Source organism: Bufo bufo, chromosome 10, assembly GCF_905171765.1.
Source record: "Bufo bufo chromosome 10, aBufBuf1.1, whole genome shotgun sequence".
Classification (NCBI taxonomy): domain Eukaryota; kingdom Metazoa; phylum Chordata; class Amphibia; order Anura; family Bufonidae; genus Bufo; species Bufo bufo.
In genome coordinates, this window is record NC_053398.1 from 105,897,986 (window position 1) to 105,921,508 (window position 23,523).

The window sequence follows — 23,523 nt, forward strand, 5'->3', positions numbered from 1 at the left end:
GTGCTGTGGGGTCTTCCAGGTCAGTTCTCTAAAAGTACTGGCTGGCCATCACAGCTGTGACAGACGGCTGAAAGCTGTAACTGAGGCCCCCAAAGGACCCTTCGTGGCAGGTGTGAACATGGCCGTACGTGGGACTACTATGTTTTTGTTCTCAAACCAGCATTTTGCTGGAATAGAGGGAAGCTCTAGGAGGTGCAGTTGTCTTTTACTATACAGTCGTGGCCAAAAGTTTTGAGAATGACAAATATTCGTTTTCACAAAGTTTGCTGCTAAACTGCTTTTAGATCTTTGTTTCAGTTGTTTCTGTGATGTAGTGAAATATAATTACACGCACTTCATACGTTTCAAAGGCTTTTATCGACAATTACATGACATTTATGCAAAGAGTCAGTATTTGCAGTGTTGGCCCTTCTTTTTCAGGACCTCTGCAATTCGACTGGGCATGCTCTCAATCAACTTCTGGGCCAATTCCTGACTGATAGCAACCCATTCTTTTATAATCACTTCTTGGAGTTTGTCAGAATTAGTGGGTTTTTGTTTGTCCACCCGCCTCTTGAGGATTGACCACAAGTTCTCAATGGGATTAAGATCTGGGCCAGGCCATGGACCCAAAATGTCAACGTTTTGGTCCCCGAGCCACTTAGTTATCACTTTTGCCTTATGGCACGGTGCTCCATCGTGCTGGAAAATGCATTGTTCTTCACCAAACTGTTGTTGGATTGTTGGAAGAAGTTGCTGTTGGAGGGTGTTTTGGTACCATTCTTTATTCATGGTGAGCCCACTCCCTTGGATGAGAAGCAACCCCACACATGAATGGTCTCAGGATGCTTTACTGTTGGCATGACACAGGACTGATGGTAGCGCTCACCTTTTCTTCTCCGGACAAGCCTTTTTCTAGATGCCCCAAACAATCGGAAAGAGGCTTCATCGGAGAATATGACTTTGCCCCAGTCCTCAGCAGTCCATTCACCATACTTTCTGCAGAAGATCAATCTGTCCCTGATGTTTGTTTTTTTTGGAGAGAAGTGGCTTCTTTGCTGCCCTTCTTGACACCAGGCCATCTTCCAAAAGTCTTCGCCTCACTGTACGTGCAGATGCGCTCACACCTGCCTGCTGCCATTCCTGAGCAAGCTCTGCACTGGTGGCACTCCGATCCCGCAGCTGAATCCTCTTTAGGAGACGATCCTGGCGCTTGCTGGACTTTCTTGGACGCCCTGAAGCCTTCTTAACAAGAATTGAACCTCTTTCCTTGAAGTTCTTGATGATCCTATAAATTGTTGATTAAGGTGCAATCTTAGTAGCCACAATATCCTTGCCTGTGAAGCTGTTTTTATGCAACGCAATGATGGCTGCACGCGTTTCTTTGCAGGTCACCATGGTTAACAATGGAAGAACAATGATTTCAAGCATCACCCTCCTTTTAACATGTCAAGTCTGCCATTTTAACCCAATCAACCTGACATAATGATCTCCAGCCTTGTGCTCGTCAACAAGACGATTACTGAAATGAACTCAGCAGGTCCTTTAATGACAGCAATGAAATGCAGTGGAAAGGTTTTTTGGGATTAAGTTAATTTTCATGGCAAATAAGGACTATGCAATTCATCTGATCACTCTTCATAACATTCTGGAGTATATGCAAATTGCTATTATAAAAAGCAGCAACTTTTCCAATTTCCAATATTTATGTAATTCTCAACTTTTGGCCACGATTGTACATATACAGTGGTCCCTCAAGATACTGTATTAATTGGTTCCAGGTCAACCATTGTATGTTGAAACCATTGTAACTTGAGTAATCTGTTCCAAAGCCTCGTAATGTCATCCAAGATAAGAGAAAATGAAGATTTAAGAAAAATAAGCAGATAACTAAAACAGATAAAACTAGTCCTTGCATATAACACAGGGCTCCAGATGGCTACCATTTTGGAATTTACAAATGGCGACAAGACTTTTTAGTCTTGTTGCCATTTGCGAGTAGACCCGCCGCCGCAGCAGCTCTGCAGTTGAATACAGCGGCGGGGCACCGGAGCTGATAGTTCTCTGTCCTGCCGCGGATGTTCTATTCAGCAGCGCAGTGGTAAAGGAGTCTCTCCCTCCCCCTTGTGCTGCTGCCGCCAATAAGAAGAGAGATGGGAGGAGGGGAGGGGCTGTGGCCACTGCGCCACCAATGAAGATAACTGACCTGTTAATACAAGTACAGGAGGCGGGTGCTGGAATCAAATAGCCGACATCCGACCTCTATGACAGGGAGCTGCGATTTGCTGCAGTTAACCCCTCAGGTGCGGTACCTGAGGGGTTAACATTGCACCCGCGTGGAAATCTCGCCCGTGTGAAAGGAGCCTAAGACCTCTTTAACACGAGCGTGACGGATTAGGTCCGGATGCGTTCAGGGTGCTTTCAGTGAAACTCGCACTATTTTGCAAGCAAGTTCAGTCAGTTTTGTCTGCGATTGCGTTCAGTTTTTTCCGCGCGGGCGCAATGCGTTTTGATGCGTTTTTCACGCGCGTGATAAAAAACTGAAGGTTTACACACAACATCTCTTAGCAACCATCAGTGATAAACACATCGCATCCGCACTTGCTTACGGATGCAATACGTTTTTCAGGCAGCTCCATTCACTTCTATGGGGCCAGGGCTGCGTGAAAAACGCAGAATATAGAACAACGCAGAACTGATGCGTGAAAAACAACGCTCATGTACACAGACCCATTGAAATGAATGGGTCAGGATTCAATGCGGGTGCTATGCGTTCACGTCACGCATTGCACCCGCGCGGAAAACTCGCTCGTGTGAAAGGGGACTAAGGGTGAATAGGACAAGGGTTCCAGCCCCAAAGGGGGCTAATAGTAAAAAAAAACCACAAACACTAAGGCTACTTTCACACTTGCGGCAGTGTGATCCGGAGGGCAGTTCCGTCATCGGAACTGCCTGCCGCATCCGCCGATCTGGATGTGACTGAAAGCATTTGTGAGACGCATCCGGATGTGGATCCATCTCGCAAATGCATTGCAAGAACGACTGTCTTGCGGACAGACTGATCCGTCTTGTATCTTTTTACACATTTTTACCGGTCTGCGCATGCGCAGACCGGAATGACGGATTCGGTATTTACACTAATACATTCCTATAGGGAAAAATGCCAGATCCGGCATTTCAGCAAGTCTTCAGGTTTTTTTTTTGCCGGAGATAAAACCGTAGCATGCTGCGGTTTTATCTTTTGCCTGATCAGTCAGAACTAGGACAGAACTCTATGCCGGAAAAGAAAAAACGCTAGTGTGAAAGTACCCTAAAATATTAAGTTTAAATCTTCCCCCCCCCCCTTTCCCAATTTTACATATAAAATATATAAACAATAAATAAGCATATTGCATAGCACTGCGTCCGAAAAGTCCAAACTATTAAATTATTAAAAAATATCTCCTATGCAGTGAGCGCCGTAACCTAAATAAATAAATAAAAATCAGGCGATTCGCCATTTTTTTTTGTCACCTTGTCACCCCAAAAAATAGGATAGGACTGTTCTATTATGGGCCGAACGTTTCATAAAAAGCGAAATGCACTCGTCTTTTTTTGGTGTTTTTTTTTTATTATTTATTTATTTTTGCGTGGTATTGAGTATCGCAATACTTTTTTATGGTGTCGAAAGCGTATCAAAATTTTGGTATCGAAACAACCCTACGCCGATCTGATCGGCGTAGCGTTGTCACGATACCAAAATTTTGATTCGGTTTCGATTTGGCGACTAAAAATTTTATTTGGCTCCTAAATTTTTCAGTTCAGGAGCCAATGGCTACTAGGTATTTTTTTTAGTCTGGAGCACTGTTACAGTCAGCTAATACAGCTATTTTACCCAAGAAGTGGACTTGATTGGTTGGATCTGACTGAGACATTGTATGTTGAGTCTGGTAGGGTTGTTTCGATACCAAAATTTTGATTCGGTTTCGATACTATAAAAAAGTATTGCGATACTCGATACCATTTTGATACAACGCCAAAAAAATCTGTGTGCATTCCGCATTTTATGGAATGTCTGGCCCATAATGGAACAGTCCGATCCTATTTTTGGGGGGGACAAGGTGACAAAAAAAGTCTAATTGCGTGTTTTTTTTTTTTTCTTCTGTTCACCGCATAGGACATTTTTTAATATTTTAATAGTTTGGACTTTTCGGACGTAGTGATATGTAATATGTTTATATATTTTATATGTAGCATTGGGAAAGGGGGTGATTATATATATATATATATATATATATATATATATATATATATATACATTCATTCATTCATTCATTCATTCATTCATTCATTCATTCATTCATTCATTCATTCATTCATTCATTCATTCATTCATTCATTCATTCATTCATTCATTCATTCATTCATTCATTCATTCATTCATTCATTCCCCTTCTTAGGGGCTAGAACCTGGGATCTTTTAATCCCTTGTCCTCTTCACCCTGACAGATATCTATTAGGGTAATTAGGACCTCACACTCTTCCTGCTGCCCTGTGCATAGTACACACAGCAGCAGAGAGATTACCATGGCAGCCAGGGCTTCAGTAGCATCCTGGCTGCCATGGTAACCGATCGGAGCCCCAGGATTACACTGCCGGGGCTCTGATCAGAATCTGCCACTGCGCCACCAATGAGGAGGAAGGGAGGTGACCCTGTGGCTACTGCCACCAATGATTTTAATACTGGGGGGGAGGGGTCGCAGTGCGCCACCAAGGATTTTAAGACTGGGGGTTTGTGGGGAGGGGGCGCACTGCTCCACCATTGATTCTAATATGGGGGGGAGGGTGCACTGCACCACCAATGATAATTAACATTTAATACAGGCGGCCGATGCGGCACCTGAGGGGTTAACTGCCACTGATCACAGCTCCCTGCCAGCACCCGCCTCCTGGATTTGTATTAAATGTTTTCTTTCATTGGTGGCGCATTGCGCCCGCCCCCTCTCCTCACTGGTGGCAGTGGCACAGGGGGGGGGGGGAGAGAGTGCTTCCTTCTCCCCTGTGCTGCTGAGGAGAACATGGAGCGCGCTGAGAGCAGCGCACTCCAAGTTCTCTGATACTAGACTGCGCAATAGTGAAGCCTAGTATCGGAAAAAGGCAAATCCCGTTATCGAGGTCGATACCAGACAAAGTATCAATTGGGTATCAAAAATTCGATACCCAAAACAACCCTAGAGTCTGGTTTCAACTTACGATGGGTCAGAAAACACCATTGTATATGAAAAATGTGGTATCCTGAGGCCATTGTATCTTGAGGCATCACTGGTACGTGCATGTTTCTGAATTTGTATAGTTTTCTATCTACAGCTTTTGTGGTGGGACCTTAACCCTTCTCTGTCTTGGCTGTACAACTGCTTGTGTCCTGCTGATTGAAGCCGCTACCCTTTACATGAACGTTTCATTCTTTTCTTCTGTCCTGTTGCTTCTCTCATTTCTGTTTAACGTCTTTTTTATTTTTTTCCATTCATACCTTCTGCTCAGGCAGATGATGACCAAATCCTGGGATTTCAGCAAATCTTTTTATTGAAATGTTTTAATGGTGCTTGGGTGTGTACCAATGAGGTCTTCAGGCTAGCCCTTCACAACCTTTAAGTGATTCCTGTTCCAGATGAGAGGTGTGTGCTTGCTTTCGTTGATTTGTGACTTGCCTTGAGGGGATAAAATTTGTTTAAGGCTACATGCACACGACCGTATGTGTTTTGCGGTCCGCAAAAAAAAAACGGATGACGTTCCGTATGGCATTTGTTTTTTTGCGGATCCATTGTAATAATGCCTATCCTTGTCCGCAAACTAGAAAAAAATAGGACATGCACTATTTTTTTTGCGGAGCAACGCAACGGACATACTGATGCGGACAGCACACTGTGTGCTGTCCGCGTTTTTTGCGGACCTATTGAAATGAATGGGTCCGCATCCTATCTGCAAAAAAAAAAAACGGATCGGACACGGAAACAAAATACGGTCCTGTGCATGAGGCCTAAGGCCTCTTGCACACGACCGTATTTGTATTTTGCGGTCTGCAAAAAAATGGATCCACAAAAAATACAGATGACGTCCGCGTGCATTCCGTATTTTGCAGAATGGAACAGCCGGCCCCTAATAGAACAGTCCTATCCTTGTCTGTAATGCGGACAATAATAGGACATGTTCTATTTCTTTTCGGAATGGAAATACGGAAACTGAATGCACACGGAGTAACTTCATATTTTATTTTTGCGGGCCCATTGAAGTGAATGGTTCCACATACTGTCCGCAAAAATCCCTGAACAGACACGGAAAGAAAATACGTTCGTGTGCAAGAGGCTTAAGGCTGTAGCCACCTACGCATCTAATTTGTCTGGCTCCAGTGTATCTGAAATAAAAATAAAATAAAGTGAAATTGCACATAATCTTAATAATATTATATTGCTTTTTGTCTACAGCTGCTATGCAAGCCTAGATGTCTCTGCAGTAACAGTCCAAAAACATACCCCGCCTGATCCTGCTATATGTCTGTCCCCTACTAAAATATGATTGGCGGGTTAGAGTGAAGTGGAGGAAAGAGGTAAGGCTGGGTTCACATATGCACTTTGAACTCTGGCGGTGAAACAGTCTGCCGGAATTTACTGTATCCGGCATACCTGCCAGCTTTCAGCCAGATGAATACTATACGCAGCATTTTTTTATTTTTTATTTTTTTGGAGGGCTGGAATATATCCTGGAAAGTGGCCGAATCCCGTTACAGTGAATGGAGATCTGGTGGTGCATGTTGGTATGCGGCCAGCAGTCTGTTCCTCCACCAGTTCACAGCGCATATGTGAACGTGGCCTAAGGCGGACTGTCTGTCTGATTACACAGGGTTTGCTTGTTCCCAAGGAGAAATAGGTCTGCACAGGAGCTGTATACACACAGCAGCTTTGCAAACTGAAGTAAAATGTATTCAGTGCATTGGAACGATGAAAAGCAAGGTTTGCAAAGATGGCTGTTCCCTTTTTATGACTGGATTCATGCAGTTTTTGGAGCCAAACACAGGGTGGATACAAAAGAGAAGTATGTTCTTTTTACTTTACTTTAAAAAAATATATACTACTGTTGGGGTTGACTCTCTTTCTAGATTGGCAGGGCCTGGCAATGTAAACATCTTCACACCTGGTCCTGTCAGAGTGCAGAGGGTGTGGCAGTTGCAGAGAGAGCAGAGCCTCTAGGTGTTGCGGTAACGCCCTCGTTGCTCCTAGAGCCTCATTTGCATACATTAAAACATAATTTTTCTCAGCAATGCGGGCACATATGAACATGGGACCAACTAGGGGTGGGCGATATGGCCTAAAATTTATATTGCGATATAATTTTAAGCATGTGCGATATGCGATATATATTGCGATATATTGTTTTCTATATGGGGGGGGGGTTGTTTAAGAAAATACGTTCGTGTGCAAGAGGCGCCCATGTGCCTTCCGCAATTTGCGGAACGGAACAGGAGGCCTATTATAGAAATGCCTATTCTTGTCCGCAAAACTGACAAGAATAGGGAACGCAAAATACGTTCGTGTGAATGAGCCTTAAGGCATAACATTTTCAATAGATGGTTCTGCAAAAACGGAACGGCTACGGAAGACATACGGATGCATTTCCGATTGTGTTCCATTTTTTTGGCGGACCTATTGACTTGAATAGAGCCACGGAACGTGATTTGCGGGCAATAATAGGACATATTCTATCTTTCAACGGAACGGTAATACGGAAACGGAATGCTTACGGGGTACATTCAGGTTTTTTTGCGGAACCATTGAAATGAATGGTTCCGTATACGGAATGCAAAAAATGGCCCGCAAAACGAAAAAAAAAAATCAGCAATGCTGGCACATATGAACATGGGACCAACTAGGGGTGGGCGATATGGCCTAAAATTTATATTGCGATATAATTTTAAGCGATATATATTGCGATATATTGTTTTCTATATGGGGGGGGGTGTTTAAACTTCTTTTTTTTTTTTTTTACTTAATAACTATTAGCCTCCTTAAGGGCTAGAACCCTTGTCATATTCACCCTAATAGAGCTCTATTAGGGTGAATAGGACTTTACACTCTCCCTGCTGCCCTGTGCTTTGTGCACACAACAGCAGGGAGCTGACCATGGCAGCCAGCCTCTCATGTGCCCCCCCAGCCTCTCATGTGCCCCCCAGCCTCTGATCTGCTCCCCCAGCCTCTGATCTGCTCCCCCAGCCTCTGATCTGCTCCCCCCCAGCCTCTGATCTGCTCCCCCCCAGCCTCTGATCTGCTCCCCCCCAGCCTCTGATCTGCTCCCCCCCAGCCTCTGATCTGCTCCCCCCCAGCCTCTGATCTGCTCCCCCCCAGCCTCTGATCTGCTCCCCCCCAGCCTCTGATCTGCTCCCCCCCAGCCTCTGATCTGCTCCCCCCCAGCCTCTGATCTGCTCCCCCCCCCAGCCTCTGATCTGCTCCCCCCCCCCAGCCTCTGATCTGCTCCCCCCCCCCAGCCTCTGATCTGCTCCCCCCCCCAGCCTCTGATCTGCTCCCCCCCCAGCCTCTGATCTGCTCCCCCCCCCCAGCCTCTGATCTGCTCCCCCCCCAGCCTCTGATCTGCTCCCCCCCCCAGCCTCTGATCTGCTCCCCCCCCCCCCAGCCTCTGATCTGCTCCCCCCCCCCCCAGCCTCTGATCTGCTCCCCCCCCCCCAGCCTCTGATCTGCTCCCCCCCCAGCCTCTGATCTGCTCCCCCCCCCAGCCTCTGATCTGCTCCCCCCCCCCAGCCTCTGATCTGCTCCCCCCCCCCAGCCTCTGATCTGCCCCCCCCCAGCCTCTGATCTGCCCCCCCCCCCCAGCCTCTGATCTGCTCCCCCCCCCCAGCCTCTGATCTGCTCCCCCCCCAGCCTCTGATCTGCTCCCCCCCCCCAGCCTCTGATCTGCTCCCCCCCCCCAGCCTCTGATCTGCTCCCCCCCCCAGCCTCTGATCTGCTCCCCCCCACCAGCCTCTGATCTGCTCCCCCCCCCCCCAGCCTCTGATCTGCTCCCCCCCCCAGCCTCTGATCTGCTCCCCCCCCCCCCCAGCCTCTGATCTGCTCCCCCCCCCCCAGCCTCTGATCTGCTCCCCCCCCCCAGCCTCTGATCTGCTCCCCCCCCAGCCTCTGATCTGCTCCCCCCCCAGCCTCTGATCTGCTCCCCCCCAGCCTCTGATCTGCTCCCCCCCGCCTCTGATCTGCTCCCCCCCCCCCCCAGCCTCTGATCTGCTCCCCCCCCCCCCAGCCTCTGATCTGCTCCCCCCCCCCCCAGCCTCTGATCTGCTCCCCCCCCAGCCTCTGATCTGCTCCCCCCCCCCCAGCCTCTGATCTGCTCCCCCCCCCCAGCCTCTGATCTGCCCCCCCCCCCAGCCTCTGATCTGCTCCCCCCCCCCAGCCTCTGATCTGCTCCCCCCCCCAGCCTCTGATCTGCTCCCCCCCCAGCCTCTGATCTGCCCCCCCCCCCCCCCAGCCTCTGATCCGCCCCCCCCCCCCCCTCCCCAGTATTAATCATTGGTGGCAGTGGCTACTGAAGTCCTGGCTGCGATGGTATGTTAGTGAGCAGCATTTTACTCACGTGCGCCGTGGCCGCCGGTCGCTACTTCTTCTAATAGGTCTGTGCGGCGCATTGCTAATGCTATAAGCATTAGCAATCCGCCGCACAGACAGAAGGAGCGGCCACAGCGCACGTGACTATAATGCTGCTCACTAACATACCATAGCAGCCAGGACTTCAGTAGCGTGACTACTGGCTGCCATGGTAACCGATCGGAGGAGGGGGACCCTGTGGGATATGGCCGGCACATTCATTGGTGGCGCAGTGGCCACAGTCCCTCCTCCTCCTACTCTGTCCTCATTGGTGTTCAGCGGCAGCCGCGCACAGTGGGGAGGGAGGGACTCCCTCCTTCTCCCTCCCTCCACTGTGCCGGCCGGCTCAGGAGAAAATGGTGCGCGCGATCATATCGCGGTCCGGCGATATGGCGAAAATCCATATCGTGGCCCAAATTTATATCTCATATCGCCTATTACGCCCACCCCTAGGACCAACACAGAAGCCTTCAGCTGCAAAGCGCACATGTAACAGGTCAGCCAGTGTCATAGGGACAGATCTGAGGACAGATGCCCTTTAAGATGTCCACAGTGTAGCCTAAAAGGGTTATCTGAGACAAAAAAATGCCCCCCATATGCCTGGGCCCCTCACACTGAATCTACTTACCTGGCTCCCCGCACTGCCGCTGCTGCTTTTCCCCCTGTTCCCCGCACTGCCGCTGCTGCTTCTCCCCCTGTTCCCCGCACTGCCGCTGCTGCTTCTCCCCCTGTTCCCCGCACTGCCGCTGCTGCTTCTCCCCCTGTTCCCCGCACTGCCGCTGCTGCTTCTCCCCCTGTTCCCCGAACTGCCGCTGCTGCTGCTTCTCCCCCTGTTCCCCGCACTGCCGCTGCTGCTTCTCCCCCTGTTCCCCGAACTGCCGCTGCTGCTGCTTCTCCCCCTGTTCCCTTCACTGCCGCTGCTGCTGCTTCTCCCCCTGTTCCCCGCACTGCCGCTGCTGCTTCTCCCCCTGTTCCCCGAACTGCCGCTGCTGCTGCTTCTCCCCCTGTTCCCCGCACTGCCGCTGCTGCTGCTTCTCCATATGCGCCTACACCGGATGTTTTAATCCGCGCACAGGGAGAAGCGGCAGTGCGGGGAACAGGAGTGGCGCGGGGAGCCAGGTAAATTGTGCGTGTGAGGGGCCCGGGCATATGGGGGGCATTTTTTAGTCTCTGATACCCCCTTTAATGTATGATATGAGAACAACTTCTTTATGTTCATGCACTTTGTAACTCACTTTTTTTATACAAAAAAAAAGTAACCTGCCTTTTAGACTTTTGACCCTATGATCAGTCTGTCAGTACTGGGTACTAGTGACTAGGGGTAGACTGATAGAAGTACATATATTTTTTTTTTTATGGTTCTAGAATCCCATTTTATAAAAACATTTACATGGCCACTTTTGCTACATGATCCCATATATACTACCAGCAATCTACTTAAAGGGGTTGTCTCACTTCAGCATGTGGCATGTATCATGTAGAGAAAGTTAATACAAGGCACTTACTAATGTATTGTGATTGTCCATATTGCCTGCTTTGCTGGCTTGATTCATTTTTCCATCACATTATACACTGCTTGTTTCCATGGTTATGACCACTGTTTAATCCATCAATGGTGGTCGTGCTTGCACACTATAGAGAAAAGCACTAGCCTCTGGTGGCCGGTACGGTGGGAGTTCACATAGGCACACATGTGCAGCTCCTGTCCACCTCGTATCTGTACTGTAGAGGTGGTCGTAACCCTTGTATACGAGCAGTGTATAATGTGATGGAGAAATGGATCCAGTCAGAAGCAATATGGACAATCACAATACATTAGTTAGTCCCTTGTATTCACTTTCTCTACATGATAAATGCCATTTGCTGAAGTGAGACAACCCCTTTAAGGCCACTTTCACATGGTTAGTGTTTAGCACTAGTATTAGTAATCCAAGAGTATGAGAGGGAAAGTATAATGGAAACATTTATCCTTTCCACGTTTTGGATTACAAATAAGGCTACATGCACACGAACATATTTTGTTTCCGTGTCCGCTAGCTTTTTTTGTTTTCGAGGAAAGGATGCGGGCCCAGTCATTTCAATGGGTCCGCAAAAAATGCGTACAGCACACCGTGTGCTGTCTGCATCCGTATGTCCGTTCCGTCGCCCCGCAAAAAAATAGAACATGTCCTATTCTTGTCCGTTTTTTAGGCATTGTTACAATGGGTCCGCAAAAAAAAATGGATGGCATACCGATGCCGCAAAACACATACGGTCGTATGCATGTAGCCTAAGGGCTCGTTCACACGATCCGCAAAACACGGATGGCGCCCATGTGCCTTCCACAATTTGCGGAACGGAACAGGAGGCCCATTATAGAAATGCCTATTCTTGTCCGCAAAACTGACAAGAATAGGACAGGACTCATAATTTTTTCGGGGCCATGGAACAGAGCACCAGATGCGGACAGCACACTGCATCTTTTGCAGACCCATTGAAATAAATGGTTCCGTATAGGGAACGCAAAATATGTTCGTGTGAATGAGCCTTAAGGCCTCTTTCACACTACCGTATGGCTATTTCAGTGTTTTGCGGTCTGTTTTTCACGGATCCGTTCAGTTTTTTTAGTTTCTGTTCACTTTTTCGTTCCGTTTTTCCGTATGGCATATACAGTATACAGTAATTACATAAAAAAAATTGGGCTGGGCATAACATTTTCAATAGATGGTTCCGCAAAAACGGAACAGCTACGGAAGACATACGGATGCATTTCCGTATGTGTTCCATTTTTTTGGCGGACCTGTTGACTTGAATGGAGCCACGGAACGTGATTTGCGGCCAATAATAGGACATATTCTATCTTTCAACGGAACGGTAATACGGAAACGGAATGCTTACGGAGTACATTCAGTTTTTTTTGTGGAACCATTGAAATGAATGGTTCCGTATACGAAATGCAAAAAATGGCCCGCAAAACGAAAAAAAAAAAAAAAAAACAGTAGTGTGAAAGAGGCCTAATACTGATGAAAAAAGACTGACTCTGTGAAAGTTGCCTAAAGGGGTTTTCCATGACCCAAAACCTTTTAATGTAGAGAACAGCAGGGATGGTAATAAAATGTCAGAAGCAGACTTCTGCTCTCTCTCCTCCGTTTTAGCACTGCCGCTGCAGTCTTTTTTTCCCCCAGCACTGCAGTGATTAGTTCTCCGGCTGCAGCCAGTCATTGCTCCAGTGGCAGAAGCAAATGCCGGTGGGCAGCACTGGAGTGGGGTGGGGTGTACAGATGGGTCTCTTGTTTTATAACAATTCCTGGTATCTAATATTGTTGGCGACTCATGAAGACCTCTTGGAAAACCTATTTGGCTGGGTTCACACCATGTATCTGTGAAATTTCGGTATCCAAGACGAAATGCCAGAAGAAATTACAGTCTACATGAGTAATGCCTATGTATAATACTTCAAGGACATGGGTATGTGAATCCAGGCTTATTGTAGGTCAGAGGAGGAGACAGAAGACCTGTCGCCTCTCATGACACGTCTGTTTTAGTAACCACTTGCATCCCCATGTAATAACAGTTCTGGAACATTTCTCCTTATGCCGTTCCTTTATTATTCCTGCTAGCAGTAAGGAATGAATTGACCAAATTACTAGCAGTTTGCAATAAAAGTCCAGATGGGTGTTGCCAGTTAGGGGTGTGTCCTTTCACAGTCTGACACTATCAAATCAGTGCTGCCAGTGTCAGACCGTGCAGGGACACATGCCCAGCTGGTAACACCCATCTGGACCTTCATTGCAAACTGCTAGCAATTCATTCATAACTTCAAAGCCCAGCATTTATGCCGTAAAGCGACTGAATCACTGCCAGACCTCATTACAATCAATGGGGATCCGGCAGTGAACTAGAGGATCCAGCATTGCTGGATTTGGCAAAATCTGCTTGATGGAGATGTGAATGAAGCCTAACGTACCTTAAAGGTTTTAAGAGTATTATAAGAGGTTTGTTTCTGTAGAGGTAAATGTTAGCAAAAGTGTTGTAATCGCTGCAGCCTCTGCACTAATTCTTGCAATGTGACAGGGAGAGCTGGTGGCAGGGAGCAGGAGGAGAGCTGGTGGCAGGGAGCAGGAGGAGAGCTGGTGGCAGGGAGCAGGAGGAGAGCTGGTGGCAGGGAGCAGGAGGAGAGCGGGTGGCAGGGAGCAGGAGGAGAGCGGGTGGCAGGGAGCAGGAGGAGAGCGGGTGGCAGGGAGCAGGAGGAGAGCGGGTGGCAGGGAGCAGGAGGAGAGCGGGTGGCAGGGAGCAGGAGGAGAGCGGGTGGCAGGGAGCAGGAGGAGAGCGGGTGGCAGGGAGCAGGAGGAGAGCGGGTGGCAGGGAGCAGGAGGAGAGCGGGTGGCAGGGAGCAGGAGGAGAGCGGGTGGCAGGGAGCAGGAGGAGAGCGGGTGGCAGGGAGCAGGAGGAGAGCGGGTGGCAGGGAGCAGGAGGAGAGCGGGTGGCAGGGAGCAGGAGGAGAGCGGGTGGCAGGGAGCAGGAGGAGAGCGGGTGGCAGGGAGCAGGAGCAGAGCGGGTGGCAGGGAGCAGGAGGAGAGCGGGTGGCAGGGAGCAGGAGGAGAGCGGGTGGCAGGGATAATGTGTGCTGGCAGGTTTAGAGGAACAGTCACTGTGGAGGCAGCTCCACTGCATCTGTAAGAACACAGGGAAGGAGGAGAGGTCTGTAGCACAAACAGCTTTGCTTAAAAGGCTAAGCCTCCACATTGATAGTGGCTCTAAGAGCATTGTGAAACCTTTAGTTTTCATTGGAGGAACACTTTGATGTTCCTCCAATGAAAGGAACTGAAAAAGAAAAAGCAACAAATAAACAAGGCGGACAGTTAAAGGGCATCTGTCAGCAGTTTTGTACCTATAACACTGGCTGACCTGTTACATGTGCACTTGGCAGCTGAAGGCATCTGTGTTGGTCCCATGTTCATATGTGTCCGCATTGCTGAGAAATATTATGTTTTAATATATGCAAATGAGCCTCTAGGAGCAACGGGGGCGTTACCGTTACACCTAGGGGTTCTGCTCTCTGCATTTGTCGCATCCTCTGCCCTTTCCTAGGGCAAGGCAGTAAAAAAGTCATAACGGCTGGGCCTCAGAGTGGAGAGAGCAGAGCCTCTAGGTGTAATGGTAACGCCCACGTTGCTCCTAGAGGCTCATTTGCATATACTAAAACGTCACTTTTCTCAGCAGTGCAGGCACATATGAACATGGGACCAACACAGATGCCTTCAGCTGCCAAGCGCACATGTAACAGGTCAGCCGGTGTCATAGGGACAGATCTGCTGACAGATGCCCTTTAATGGTTACTTCACATGAGGCAGATTTTGTTGCAGAAATGTCTGAAAATCGGTTCCATTCATCTGAATGGGGTTTGCAGAGATCCTTGTGCTTGCCTCCAAGACAACCCCATGCAGATCAATGAAGCTGATTTTTTATTTTTTTTAAATCAGATAATTTTTATTGACAGAGCAACTGTAAGCATACAACAAAAATACCTACATCGAGGTACAATAAAGTATAAGTACTGCAACGTGCAATAAAACATTAGTTTCATTTTACATAGATAGTGAAATCCACCTGCTTGACCAAGAAAACATGGCTGTAAGCTTATGCTCTTATTTTTTGTTTTTATTTTGAAATTAAACCTGCTGTGTATGCGCGCCAACTTGGCACAAGGAACAAACAAAAGAACTCCCCCCCCCCCCCCCCTCCCTCTGCAGTATCCTCCGTGTTGGTCGGTATAACTATAGTTGACATCAATCTACCTATGTAACCCTAAATCGGGCCCAGCATTGACATACTGTCTCGCACCCAGAGCCTCATCATATCTTGTGAAGCCAGACCAGATTGTGTAACCCAGCACTCCCACTGTTTCCTAAATTTCTTGATAGCCCCTCTCTTTTTGTATATACCCCTTTCCAACCCAACCAAAGCATTGACGGCCCCCACCCATTCTTGTTTATTCGGGCCGATGGGCTGGATCCAATGTTTTGCAATCAAACGTCTTGCGCAGTAAAGTGTCTGAGCAATTGCTAGCTTGCACCCCTCAGCTATTCCTAGCTCCTGAACATATCCTAATATACTGATCACCGCTTCCCTTGGGGTAATAATACTATATGTATTATCTATGGCATCAAAGACATCCGTCCAAAATACACTTGGCTCACTACAAAGCCACTTCAATGAAGCTGATTTTTAGTTGCAGAAATTACTAGAACAAAATCTTAAGACATTAAAGGATAAATGTTGGTTAGTGAGAACCGGTTCAGTGTGGTGACTGGTGAAGTGATTCTGTGGGAGATGGATTTGCTCAACTCTTTTTGCAGGTAATGGATAAAAAGTTGTATAAAACCTGAGTGCTGTATTTTCACGTGTTCACATGCTACACGTATTGATTGATCTCTTGCCGACTGCCCGTTGACTGTATACGTCCAAGAGGTCAGCACATTCTGTGTATAGAGATCAGCAAGCGACAATGCTGCATCCTGCTCCGTTCCTAGCGTCTTCACAAGCTGGTCGGTCTACTATGTCCGCCCCAGTTACAGGGGAAATTAGCAATGACCGAATGGTGGGTACAAAGTGTAAAATAAAAAAGACCAAGGAAAAAAAAAATGATAAAAGCCACCACACCGCATATTCTAGCCCCATCCCCAGCCAACATAACTCATTCATACCATATATCAAAAATATTGTTGTGGAAGTAACAAAAAATAAAGAAATGAGAACACTTTTTTGCCTTTTACATATTTTCTGGTTATAAAGGCTTGGGTAGGGTGGTTATTCTCCTTAAGGTGACCAGTCTTGTATGGAGACTTACTGGAAATACTCCATGGGATTGGCAATGCTCCATGGGGAGCGTAAATGCAAAGAGGTATCTGCTAAGGAAGAGGACCATCTTGCTGGCACCACCTCATGGAAGTGGCTCCCTAGGAGTCAAAATCCTACTTTCAAACCAGCCTTGCCTAAGGCACATTCAGGGCATTGCACTCAGCCTGCCAGACTCCTACTCCAAACTAAGGGGCAAGCATCCGAAAAAACGCCGTCTACGGAGGGCTATCTGGCTCGGCTATATTCCATATAATTGCTATAATTAGGATTCAGTGAATCTGGTTCGTATTGGTTTATCCAAACCCAATTCATTTAAAAACTATGTTAAGAATGTCGGCTTTGCCTTACTTTAAAGGGGTTCTGCAGTTTGTTTAAACTGATGATCTATCCTCTGGATAGATCATCAGCATCTGATCGGCGGGGGTCCGACACACTGGAGCCCCACCGATCAGCTGTTTGAGAAGGCAGCGGCGCTCCAGCAGCTCTGCGGCCTTCTTACTGTTTACTGCTGGCCCAGTGACGTCACGACTAGTATCAACTAGCCTGGGCGCGGCTAAGCTCTGTTCACTTGAATGGAGCTTAGCCGCGCCCAGGCCAGTGATACTAGTCGTGACATCACTGGGCCGGCGGTAAACAGTGAGAAGGCAGCGGCGCTGCCTTCTCAAACAGCTGATCGGTGGGGCTCCAGTGTGTCGGACCCCCGCCAATCAGTTGCTGATGATCTATCCAGAGGATAGACCATCAGTTTAAACAAACTGCAGAACCCCTTTAAAATATATGTCCTCCAAGGAGGTCTTTCCAAAGTTTCAGCAAATATCGCGAGACTTACTTCTCCTCTATCACGCGTCACTTTGTATATTCACATAAATTACTGATTCAAAATACTAAGCCGAGCTCTGCTTCGGGCCTCAAGGAAGCTAATTTCCGCTTCGTATTTTTGAATTGGTAATTTATGCGATTAAGCAAAGTTATACGTGATAGAGGCGAGACGACATAAGTCTCGTGGTATTTGCCAAAACTTCAGAAAGACCTCCGTGGAGGCAATACATTTTACAGTAGGACAGAGCCACTATTCTTAACCTAGTTTTTAAAAGAATTGGGTCTGGATACAGCAATTCCGAACCAGATTCGTTCAATCCTAGCTATAATCGTAGGGAGCCACTTCCAAGAGGTGGCGCTAGCGAGATGGCTCTCTTCCTTCAGAGATGCTTCTTTGCACATCCTGGTTATAAAAAAAATATATATATAATGTGTGTGTGTGTGTGTTAAAATGAAAAAAAAATGCCAAAAATAACTGCAAAAGGTGGGAAAATGATTTTCATAACAGAACCGAAAAAAAGTTATTGCTTTCAAAGACGCATGAGCTGGTTCAGTAGACTCCCGCATTTCAAGGCTTAATCTGTTGTATTTTCTTGCAGGCCGATGACGACCCAGTTATTGGATTTCATCAAATGTTTCTACTAAAGAACGTACAAGATTCCTGGGTCTGCACAAACGATATGTTCCGGCTAGCGCTGCATAACTTTGGCTGAATTACCTCAAGAAGAGACGGGATAATACTTATTTGCCCTTTTTTTTTATTTTTATTTTTTCCCCCTTTTTCTTTCACGTCTACAAAGGATTTGCCATATCCACAGAACTATACAAACACCACACACTGTTTAGCAGTTGAAAGCTTTTACAACTGGGCATGAAAGTATTAAGCCTGATGCAGCCTAGTTACTGGAGAGCGGCTGTTAGTTGTATACTGGCCACATACGCCTGACCTTCGGAGTTGTTTTGCATTTACCAGTGTCCAAGCATTTGGCTTTTGAATTGGATTGCTTTTTATGTAAGTTCATTTACTTAGTGATCCAAAGAAATTGGAAATAAAAGAAAAAAGCCCCCATTGACTTGGCTTGTCGGTGCATTTTTTTAAATATTTTTTTTATATTCCTTCAGTTCCAATGGATCGACGAAGGCTTTTTGCCACACCAAGTCTTATTTTAGTGCGAATTATTCTTTGTCAGTGAAGAAAGGGTTGATGTCATCCTTTCCATTCACGTCAACGATGCTGTCTGTGCAGACAGTACATCTGCACTAAAATCTCACTAGGGGTAAAACAGCTACTTTATGGGAATTGGTTGGTGATTTATTTTTTTTATTTTGTTTTTTATTTTTTTGGGCCAATTATTGGGAACAAACGTTCACAGGAACGCTCTTTCCCGATAATTGGCCTATATAATCGTGCCGCCCATTAGCCAAAGAATAAGCGAACGCTTGTTTGACGGCTGATTTGCAACTTTCATAAGGATGAAAAATCATCAGGCGGCACATGTCCCTGTGTAGTCAGGGATGTGCTGCCGATAATTAATAGAACTGACTTAGGCCAAGGTCACATCTGCACTTATAACTCTGGCAGTCTGTTCCGGTGGATGAACAGTTAAAGGATGTAGACTAGAATATGCCCCCATTGTCTAATGGGTGCGGGTCCCAGAGTTGGGACCCACACCTATCTCTAAAATTAAGCCTTACACGAGGCTGGCAAAGTGGTGGCTGGCGGTGCCAGGTGTGGCCACCACCAAGCCTTCCTATTGGCCCTCCGAAAAGAGCCGAGCGGTACGCTTGGCAATTTCGAAATCCCTATAGAAATGACCAAGCTGAGCTTGGTGAGCTGAGAGAAGGCCACGGCGCCGTACGTTGTATAGACCATGGCGCTACTGAGAGTGCTGGTGCCTTCTCAAACAGCTGACCGGCCCCGGGTTCCTGGGTGTCAGACCCCCACCAGTCAGATTCTGATGACCTATCCTGAGGATAGGTAATCAGTTGTAAAGGCTTTGAAAACCTTTTTAAAAGCACAGATGTGAGCAACCTCTCCTCTCATACTCACTTAGCATCGGTGTGTGTAATAGGCTGATGCAAACGAGCAGAGTAGATGTGTTTATTGTCCATTGTCTCTTATCCTGACCGAATAAAGAGCGGTGTAATAGGGCCCTTAGAGAATGTGAAGCTAAATGTGGCAGTAAGGCTCACAATTTATTAATGGCTTTTTTTTTTTTTTTTGTCTGTCCACCAAATCCACATGTTAGGGGACAGTCTATAGCAGGGGTACTCAAGTACTTTTTGTAAAGGTCCACATACCTGAGTCTGCTGTAGGATGAAGGTCCGAGCTGCAAAACAAAAAATATATATATAAGGAGGGACCACACCATTGGCGTGTAGCGCTGCATTATATACATATTTTTTTTACAATAATCCATACCTCCAAGCCCACCTAATCTCCTTTCTGCCGACCAAACAGTAAGAATGTCCTTTCAGTGCCCCTAACAATAATGATGCCTCTCAGACAGTATGATATCCCTTTAGTGCTCCACAGAGTATGATACCCCTAAGTGCACCCTCACAGCAGGGTGATCCCTTGGTGCCCCCACACATTATGATGCTCCTTAGTGCACCTGCCGCATTGCGATGCCTCCTTAGTTCCTCCCCAGAGTATGAATACCCTAAGTGCCCCTTCACAGTTGTAATGCCCTCTCTGTGCCCCCTTCACAGTAATAATCCCCATTGTGCCCACTTCATAGTAATAATCCCCATTGTGCCCACTTCATAGTAATAATCCCCATTGTGCCCCTTCATAGAAATAATCCCCATTGTGCCTCCTTCAAAGTAATAATGCCCCTTAATAGTAGTAATGCCCATTGTACTTATACCCCCTTCAAAGTTATAATGGCAATTGTGCCCCCTTAGTAGTAATGCCCATTGTGCCCCTTCACAGTAATAATGCCCTCTGTGCTCCTTCATAGTAGTAATGCCCTCAGTGTACTGTGCCCCCTCCAGAGTCAAAATGCCCATTGTGCCCCGTCTGTTAAAAAAACAAACCAAAAAAACACAATAGGCTACTTTCACACTTACGCTTTCCCTTTCTGCAATTGAGATCCGTCATAGGATGTCATATCCGCATCCTAAAAGTCTTATTGCTAAAATACAATGTCAGACTACATAAAAAGGAATATATACACATAGTACCATAGTATATAAGGCCGAAAAAAGACATTTGTCTATCCAGTTCGGCCTGTTATCCTGCAAGTTGATCCAGAGGAAGGTGAAAAACCCCTGTGTAGTACAAGCCAATTTTCCCCACTTAATGGGGGAAAAATTCCTTCCCGACTCCAATCAGGCAATCAGACTAACCCCCTGGATCAACGACCCCTCTCTAGTAGCCATAGCCTGTAATATTATTACACTCCAGAAATACATCCAGGCCCAGCTTGAACTCTCTTAGTGAACTGACCATCACCACCTCCTCAGACAGAGAGTTCCATAGTCTCACTGCTCTTACCGTAAAGAATCCTCTTCTATGTTTGTGTACAAACCTTCTTTCCTCCAGACGCAGAGGATGTCCCATCGTCACATTCCTGGGGATAAATAGATGATAGGAGAGATCTCTGTACTGACCCCTGATATATTTATACATAGTTATTAGATCTCCCCTCAGTCGTCTTTTTTCTAAAGTGAATAACCCTAATGTTGATAATCTTTCAGGGTACTGTAGTTGCCCCATTCCAGTTATTACTTTAGTTGCCCTCCTCTGAACCCTCTAGCTCTGCTATGTCTGCCTTGTTTACAGGAGCCCAGAACTGTACACAGTACTCCATGTGTGGTCTGACTAGTGATTTGTAAAGTGGTAGGACTATGTTCTCATCACGGGCATCTATGTCCCTTCTGATGCAACCCATTATCTTATTGTCCTTGGCAGCAGCTGCCTGACACTGGTTTTTGCAGCTTAGTTTGCTGTTTATTAAAATTCCTAGGTCCTTTTCCATGTCAGTGTTACCGAGTGTTTTACCATTTAGTATGTACGGGTGACTTGCATTATTCCTTCCCATGTGCATAACCTTACATTTGTCAGTATTAAACCTCATCTGCCACTTATCTGCCCAAGCCTCCAATCTATCCAGATCCCTCTGTAGTAGTATACTGTCCTCTTCAGTGTTAATTACTTTACACAATTTAGTGTCATCTGCAAAAATTTATATTTTACTGTGCAAGCCTTCTACAAGATCATTAATAAATATATTGAAGAGAATAGGGCCCAATACTGATACTGAGGTTATTTGCTTGTTTTCATTGAGATCCTCCAAGATAGCATCTCTTAGAAAACCTTTAAACAGTTTACCCACAACAGATGTTAAACTTACCGGCCTATAGTTTCCGGGGTCTGTTTTTGCACCCTTTTTGAATATTGGCACCACATTTGCTATGCGCCAATCCTGTGGAACATTTCCCATCAGTATAGAATCTGTAAATATCAGAAATATGGGTCTGGCTATGACATTACTTAATTCTCTAAGGATACGGGGGTGTATGCCATCTGGCCCTGGCGATTTGTCTATTTAAATCTTTTTAAGTCGCTGTTGTACTTCTTCCTGGGTCAGACAGGGCACTTCTAATAGGGAATTTACTTTTACATTCTGCATTTCATCTGACAGTTTATTTTCCTCAGTGAATACAGTGGAGAAAAAAATATTATAATAGCTTTGCTTTCTCCTCGTCCCTCTCTAGAACTCCCCCCTCATTGCTCTGTAGAGGGCCGACACCTTCAGATTTATACTTTTTACCATTTATATAATTGAAGAACATGTTAAGGTTAGTTTTGCTCTCTTTGACAATTAATCTCTCGGTCTCTAGTTTGGCGGCTTTTATTTGTTTTTTTACATATTCTATTTTTTTCCTTATAGTTTTTCAGTGCTTCCTCGCTACCCTCCTGTTTTAGTGATTCAAATGCTTTCTTTTTACCATTTGCCTTCTTTACAGTTCTATTTATCCACATTGGTTTCTTCTTGTTCCTTAACCTTTTATTCCCATAAGGTATGTACCTCTCACAATGAGATTTTAGGATGCGTTTAAAAATATCCCTGGCTGTGGCTGTATTTTTATTTTTGAGGACTTTGTCCCAGTTAGTTAGGCCTGTGGCCTCTCTTAGTTTGGTATTTTTGTTCCTCCATGAAGAAACACTCTTTTGAATGATAATTGGAAGGTTATTACTCTATGGTCACTATTTCCCAGGTGTCCCCCGACCTGCACGTCTGTTGTTCTGTCAGGCCTATTGGTTAATACTAAGTCCAGTATGGCCGACCCTCTAGTCAGGTCCTGAACCAGTTGAGAGAGGTAATTGTCTTCAGTTATTGCCAAGAACCTGTTTCCTTTATGAGATATACAAGTTTCAGTTTCCCAGTCTATATCTGGGTAGTTGAAGTCCCCCATAATAACCACCTCATTATGATTTGCCGCCTCGTCTATCTCGTTTAGTAGTAGATTTTCTGTGGACTCTGGTATATTAGGTGGTTTATAATAAAATCCTATTAGTAATTTATTATTATTTTTTCCTCCATGTATCTCTACCCACAGTGACTCCACATGTTCATGTCCCTCACTTATATCTTCTCAGACTGTGGGCTTTAGACAAGACTTTACATAAAGGCAGACCCCTCCCCCTCTCCGGTATTGACGATCCTTTCTAAACAGACTGTAACCCTGTACATTAACTGCCCAGTCATAGCTATCATCCAGCCATGTCTCAGTTATTCCCACTATGTCATAGTCCTCCTCACACATCACTAATTCCAGTTCACCAGTTTTATTAGTCAGGCTTCTGGCATTAGTATACATAAAATTAGGAGATTTATGTATATTTTTTACCCTACACCTTTCCTTCTGAACTGTTCTAGTCCCTCCTTCCATTCCTCCCTGTCCCATTACCTTGCCCCCGGTCTCTATCTGCACTATCTTCCCCTCCTATAACGTAATTACCCTCCCCCAGTCCCTAGTTTAAACACTCCTCCAACCTTCTAGCCATCTTTCCCCCCAACACAGCTGCCCCTTCCCCATTGAGGTGCAGCCCATCCCTACGATAGTGTCACGGCCACGGTTATGGCCGTGACTCCTTGGGAGCCGCATACTGTTGCCCGCGGTTTTGGGTTGTAGTGTCAACCGCAGCTTGAGGCATAATGTAGTTGGCCTCAGGTGCGGTTGCCGCGGACAACAGCGATGTGTGCGGTTCCCTTGGAGTTATGTGCACGTTTGTATGCACTTTTGTATGTCTGTG

The 23,523-nt window shown here is 46.3% G+C and overlaps 1 protein-coding gene across 2 annotated transcripts in view; it reads left to right on the forward strand.

Annotated features, from left to right (window-relative positions):
• NUTF2 (nuclear transport factor 2) overlaps nucleotides 1–18,336 on the forward strand; it is a 40,297-nt gene extending 21,961 nt beyond the window's left edge. Inside the window, exon 5 of one of the 2 annotated variants that reach the window (XM_040409125.1) lies at nucleotides 5,500–5,625. In XM_040409125.1, the coding sequence (XP_040265059.1) occupies nucleotides 5,500–5,610 (111 nt within the window). In that variant the 3' untranslated portion in view covers nucleotides 5,611–5,625. Of the gene's footprint in view, nucleotides 1–5,499; nucleotides 5,626–17,857 lie in introns of those variants that run through there. The other variant, XM_040409124.1, reaches the window with a different exon arrangement.
• Nucleotides 18,337–23,523: the final 5,187 nt, after the last annotated feature.